Source organism: Saccopteryx leptura, chromosome 1 (genome assembly GCF_036850995.1).
Source record: "Saccopteryx leptura isolate mSacLep1 chromosome 1, mSacLep1_pri_phased_curated, whole genome shotgun sequence".
NCBI classification, from domain to species: Eukaryota; Metazoa; Chordata; class Mammalia; order Chiroptera; family Emballonuridae; genus Saccopteryx; species Saccopteryx leptura.
In genome coordinates, this window is record NC_089503.1 from 15,607,542 (window position 1) to 15,614,386 (window position 6,845).

Here is a 6,845-nt window from a genome sequence, read left to right on the forward strand (position 1 = left end):
AGTAGCGGTCATATTTTGAGTGTAATTCTGAAGTTTGGAGGCAAGATCTGTACCATTTGATTTCTTGTGTTCAATGGAATCTCAGGATCACAAGTAGCTTTTGCACTTCTGACTGCCCCAGGGTACACGTGATTCACTGGGGAGAATGTGGTTTAATTATCTCAGTGGAAAATAAATGCATGTTTTAATTTTGAATCAGCATGTTTCTAGCCTTAGACTTTTGTAGAGACTGAATCTCATGAGAATGCTCCCAACCTTAAAAAGGTTGACCCTCTGCCTCAGAGTCAGTAGCAGCATTTTCTACTCTTCGTTAAATTTGTTACTTAATTCCAACATAACTTGAGTCCTTTATTCCACTTACTTTTTCATCGAAACTATAAAATTCATAGTAGGGTACAGAAAATTCGTATTCCTTCAAAATTATTTTTAAAATTAAATGAAAGTAAACTAATATACACCACTATTTCCAGTGACTATTTCTTAAGGATAAAAGGTAAGATGATTTAATTTATCTCAAAGTGTTCAGATACAGGAAATCTCCAAGAGGACTAAAAAAAACAGTCAAGTAATTAAGACTAAACATCTCAACTGTAATATGTCTGAAGCACAGACTTTATTGTTACCAACTAAAGTAATGTAAATATTTTTTGAAGAGAGAATTTTAGGATCATTAATAACAGATAAGAATTTTACAGAATATTTAAAAATCCATACACATACACACATGAATATATGTATACATGTATATCATAGTGTATATATATGTGTGTGCAAAACAGTGATATTTAATTTTGTGTAGAAAGAGTGCCGAAACTCCTGGCATATTTAATGCCTTCTGCAGAGCACTAAATAAAATAATTTTATGTTCTTATATGTACAGATTGGGAAAATGTTTATAAATTTCAGCCTACATCATATATATTACATATTATATATTATATATACATATATAAAGGAAGAGTAAGGAATATGTGCATATATAAAGGATACACAAACACATATACAATCATATATATCAGAGAAAATATAACTGTTTATGTCAATTCATATATTTGTAACACATGCAATATATGTTTGTGTATATATATAACAGAGATCTGCAAACTTAAAATGGCTACAAACTTTTAAAAGTTGTTATTTACAGGGAAGAATTTAGTTCATTTTGGAGACAGAAAGATTAGTTAAAGGACTATTGCAATAATCTAGATGAAAGATAATGTTGGCGTGGGTTTTGGTGGTAGGAATGAAGGTCGTAGGAGGTAACTGACTTATTGATACAGATCTTTTGAAAATAGAGCCAAAAGAACTACCTAATAGAATGGTTATGGAATTTGTGAAAAAGTGATCAATCTTTAAATTTTTTTTTGGTATTTATTTGAACAAATGGAAGTATAGAGTTGTCACTGACTTGAGGTAGGGAATGCTATCCTTGGAGCAAACAAAGGGAGAACGTGCATTCAGTTTTGGTTCATGTTGAATTGTTATTCAATATTACTATAGATATGTGAGTAAGAAGTTGATTATAAATCTGGAGTTTGGAAAAGCAGTCAGGACTGGAAATATATTATAAATTCAGCTATTGTGACTATACAGATGATATTTAAAGCCATGAGACTGAATAAGACAACCAAGGTAGAGCGTACACAGAAAAGGAAGGAGAATCAGGACTGATCTCTGAGCTACTCCAATCTTAAGACTCAGAGAGGAGAGGTTGAACTAGCAAAGAAGACTGAGAAGGAACAACCCATATGGTAGGAGGAAAACTCAAAGTCTGGTGTTCTGGAAGATAGGAGAAGAAACTCTAAGAGTAGTAATGAACTCTGTCAAATGTTATTGATAGATGGAAAAGGTGAGGACTGATAACAGACCGCTGGGTTTGGCAACAGAAAGATTTCTGATGACTTAGACAAGAGCAGTTTCTGTAGAATAACGTGGTTAAAGCCTGGTTTCAGTGGGCTTAACGGAAAGCAGGAAAAAAACAGAATTGGATACAGCAAGTATATTCAACTGTATTATATTTTTAGTTGCAAATGAGAATGCAAAAGAATTGGATGACAGATGGTGAAACAGAAGGATCAAGGGAAGAGGAAAGTTGGGAGGTGGCATAGAATATGGACAAATAGGGGTCAACCCTCAGAGACTTCACACACACACACACACACACACACAAACGCACACACACAATAAATTTTAAATAAAATAGGTTATTGAGTTTACTTAAGGAAACTTTTGTTTACTATAATAAGAAAATAAAGAGGTTTAATACATATGTTCTCAAGACAGTTTAGAAACAATTTTCCTTATAGTAGAGAATGCACTATTTTATTTTCCTGGTATTTTTTGTGCAATTTGTTTCTTTGATTTCTTTCTTATCCCAGCAAATGAATCATCCATTCTGAGACAAAGGTATGAGCAACCATTCAACAGTGACTGAATTTATTCTCCTGGGATTCCGTGATCATCCAGAGCTACAATGTCTTCTTTTTGTGGTGTTTTTAGTCATCTATGCCATCACAGTGTTGGGAAATCTTGGCATGATCTTATTAATCAAGATTGACTCACATCTCCACACTCCAATGTACTTTTTTCTCAGTAACTTGTCCCTTGTTGATTTCTGTTATTCTTCTGTCATTGCCCCTAATATGCTAGTGAATTTCTGGGCGGAAAACCCAGTCATTTCATTTAATAAATGTGCCACACAATTTTTCTTTTTTGGTTCCTTTGCTGGCATTGAAGGCTTTCTCTTGGCTGTGATGGCCTATGACCGGTATGTGGCCATCTGCAAGCCTCTTCTTTACACAGTCACTATGTCACCCCAGCTGAATGTCCTTCTGGTGCTGGCCACATATCTTGCAGGCTTTGTGAATGCTTCCATTCACACTGGTTTCACCTTCCAACTGCCGTTCTGCCATTCAAACGTCATCAACCACTTTTTCTGTGACACTCCACCCCTCCTGAAACTCTCCTGTTCTGACACACATGTCAATGAGGTTGTCATTTTTGCTTTTGCCAGTTTTAACGAACTGAGCTGCCTTCTGACTATTCTCATTTCTTATCTCTACATCCTTGTTGCGATCCTGAGGATGCATTCCGCCGAGGGGAGGCACAAAGCCTTCTCCACCTGTGCATCCCACCTGATGGTGGTCACCATCTTCTTTGGTACAATCCTGTTCATGTATCTGCGCCCCAGCGCCAGCTACTCAATGGATCAAGACAAAGTGGTGTCTGTGTTTTATACAGTGGTCATCCCCATGTTAAATCCTCTCATCTACAGTCTGAGAAACAAGGAGGTCCGAACTTCTTTTGGTAAACTGTTTAAAACCATGTCCTTTTACTTCGGTACTTAGAATTACAAAATGTGGGATGTTAGCACAGTGAGGGAATGTAGAAATGACCAAATCTAACTTCATTTTTTGCTTGTTTGTTTTTTTCTGATAGTAAAGTTGAACCAAATGTCCCAGGCATCATGGGGAACATAACTACTCAGTATAAAATCCACTTATATCACAGAACGTGCATGCTTGAAACTGACCCAATAGCCCTATCAGAGGTATAAAGCCCAGTATAAAAGTAGGTGGGACAGAGAAAGACTGACATGTTCTGTGATTGGATGTGGTGTGTGTCACTGCCAGAGATCAGCTGATAGAGTGTAGGCTGAGCCAGAATATGTTCAGAGGACTAAAACTAGGTTTAGAGACTGACTGCCTCTTGTCCTTGGTGAGTAGAAAGAAATGTCAGACTTTAATCCTGCAAGAAGTACCCAGGTCAAGTTATTTTATTTTGTTGCTTTTTTTAAAATTTATTGAGGTGACGTTGGTTAATAACATTATCTAAGTTTCAGGTGTACCATTCTATAATACGTCATCTGTACACTGAACCACATATTTTTCACCCAAGTCAAGTGTTTTAACCTGGGGAGTAATCTAAGTCACTGAAGGAATAATGGGGACAAACTGCAGGGTAAATATAAAGGGGATCACAGAACAAAACACCAAGGGCCATGGAGCAGAAGTTTCTGGGGCTTAGAAAGAGGTATTCTTGATAGTTCTTGAAGATAAAGTGTCACGTTGTTTGATTGTTGAATGTGTATGCAGTTTAAGCTTTAAGAGCTAGGGCCACTTGGATATTTTTTCTTTAATGCCTTAGGAAACAAGCACATGTATTTATTTTACTGCTAGCTGCAATTTCATTGGACAAGTTTAAAGCTTTCTGATGGTTTAACTGGAATTTTCATAACTGGGATCTTTCTCCAATAAGATTGGACTTTCTTTACAGAAGGTGACCACTAACATATCAAAAGAAAATATTTTAAACTAGCTGGGATGGGATGTAATATGTTAGGTGTGATCTCAGCAGATCCCTTTGGCATTGAAAAACCAGTATGTCCTGGTAGAAAAGCAGGTTCTTAAAAGAGACTAAATAATAATTTTGCTTTCAGTTACTGTCTATGTTTTTTTTTTTAAAAATGAGATCATATCATTTAATCCTTCTTTACTCTGCTTTTCAGACATTGCATATTAAAAATAAGTAATATTCTTGCTTATCAAATGATCCTTGTCCATCTCACCATTTTTTCCATAAGATTTCTTTATATTTTAAGATACAGCACACATAGTATCTCCTCTATGATTCTCCTGATCCTCCGTTGTCCCTCAAAGCAACCCATACATGTCTCTTTGATTTTATAAATATTATAATTTTAATAAATTTTTTAGGGATAATAATAAGACAGAGTGTAATGTTTCCTAAAATAAACTGAGAGCATCTACTTTCATATCTCCATGATTCCATAATAGTCCTAAAGAAAAAGTTTTAAAATTAAGAATCATTCTAGATTGACCTGTGGTACACAGTGTATAAAACATTGACCTAGAATTCTGAGGTCGCTGGTTTGAAACCCTGGGCTTGCCTGGTCAAGGCACATACAGGAAGAAACTACTATGAGTTGGTGCTTCCTGCTTCTTTCCTCACTTTCTCTCTCTCTCTTGTCTCTCTAAATGTTAATAAATAAAATCTCAAAAAAAAATAAATAAAGGGAATCATTGTACTTGAAGATGTATGGTGATGGGAACAAACTGTTGCTTGCTTCTGACATCCAAAATGCGAAAGACCCCCTAATCACAACTGCAAAAGGTCGGCGTTAGAAAAGTTCTCTTATGCCTAGTTGGGTCATTTGTTAGGTAATGTTTTATTTTTTTCAAAACAAGCTGTCTTATCTTCTTTGAAACTAAACATTTTAATAAACAAGTGGTATTTCAGGGTTGTTTATTTATCATTTTCATAAGTGGTGATTTCAACATTTAATGTGATAGTATGCAGGGCTTTTTCCATGAAAGAATACAAAGTTAACCTAAACTTACATAGGCCTAGAATTCTCACTGACCCCAGGTCTCTCTGTCTCTCTCTGCCTGTCTCTCTCTCTTTCACTCTCTCTCTCATGTCCTGTCTCAGATTATGAGTTCACTTATCTTTTTCCACAGACTTTTCACATCCTGGTATTGAACTTACCTTCTTTTAGGACAATTGCATTGCAGTCAAGGTTGTCTCTTTCCAAAGGAGAACTGTTGCTTAAAAGGACCCCACTGTTTATTGTGTTTCAACTAAGAACATCCAAACCTATAGATGATTTTTATAAGAGTTTTTGAGTTGATTTTGGCCAAACTGACAACATTGCCAGGAAGCAAGATCGCAAATGCTTTGGAGAATGACAGCTTTGCAATTTATTTATACATTTGTATCTAAGGAGGAAACATAAGGAAGATTACATGAAAGTGGAAGAAAGTCAGCTATGACTCAGTAAAATTTTCTGAGGGTGCTTACACATCCCAGGGTTCTAAAAAGAGGATTACTCTGGCCATTCAAAAGTGTATTAACTGAGCTGCATGGAACAATTAACAGGGCTTGCTTAAGACAAAGATGAATCTTTCATAACTAAACAAGTTATATGTTGGTGGTGTGACAAACCACCATGACCAGCTCAGTTAGGAATTTTTAATCAGATCATCCTTTGATGTTTCTTTCTGTCACTGAACTATTCAGTTGTATTAGAGAACTTCTTTTTTTCCTCCTCAGTGTGTATGTATGTGGGTTTGCATGTATTTGTGTGTGTGTGTGTTATGTTGGTAATGAGGGTAGGATTATGAGTTGTAAGGAGAAATCTTGCTCTACAATAGCTACTGCAATCCACTATACATTTCCTCAGTAAAACCAAATTTCTTGCCTATCCACCACTCATTTTATTTACAAACTCCTTGGTTGGACAGTGATTCTTTATGCTGCTTCCACCTCAACTAGAACGTTAACACTGGTGTTAACTCTATTAGTAGATGAGTTAGATGTTTTCCTCTATGATGCAGTTTGTGGATTCTTTCCTCAAGCTTGTGTTATCAACAGTATAAAAGAGTCATGAGAACATTGTGCTTCTTTTAGGTGTTATTATTATTTTTTTTAGCAGATACACATTAATTGGTTATTGCAATTGAACTAAGAAATTCATGTCTTTATTCTGTAAGTATCACTTTCTAGGAAACTAAAATAAGAATGCATAAAAATTAAGTTAGTATCAGATATCTTGATAAAGTCTGTGCCTTCTAATCTTCTTCTTTGCTACATAAATAAATAAATATCAACTACTTATGTGTAGACTTCTAGTCAAGTGATTTATCCCATACTAAAAATTATGGATTCTTTGCCCTTCCATAACTAAACATACTAATTAAGTTTATTTAGTCTACCTACTCAGTTAATATTGAGCTAGTTGTATTTCTTACTGAAAAAGACTTCTTTGTAAATTTTATGATCATTACAATTTTATCATATATTGAAGTGTTTCAGAAAATACTTGA

At 35.2% G+C, this 6,845-nt stretch overlaps 1 protein-coding gene across 2 annotated transcripts; it reads left to right on the plus strand.

The window, feature by feature from the left end:
* The first annotated feature begins 462 nt into the window (after positions 1-462).
* Positions 463-5,646, plus strand: LOC136388626 (olfactory receptor 5AP2-like). 2 transcript variants are annotated; one of them, XM_066360448.1, is made up of 3 exons: positions 463-493; positions 2,379-3,295; positions 5,436-5,646. In XM_066360448.1, the coding sequence occupies exons 2-3, from the start codon at positions 2,409-2,411 to the stop codon at positions 5,500-5,502; spliced, it is 954 nt and encodes a 317-aa protein (XP_066216545.1). In that variant the 5' UTR covers positions 463-493; positions 2,379-2,408; the 3' UTR covers positions 5,503-5,646. The 2 variants fall into 2 exon arrangements, with proteins under 2 accessions (XP_066216545.1, XP_066216544.1); XM_066360447.1 differs by lacking the exon at positions 5,436-5,646 and having other exon boundaries at positions 2,379-3,347.
* Positions 5,647-6,845: the final 1,199 nt, after the last annotated feature.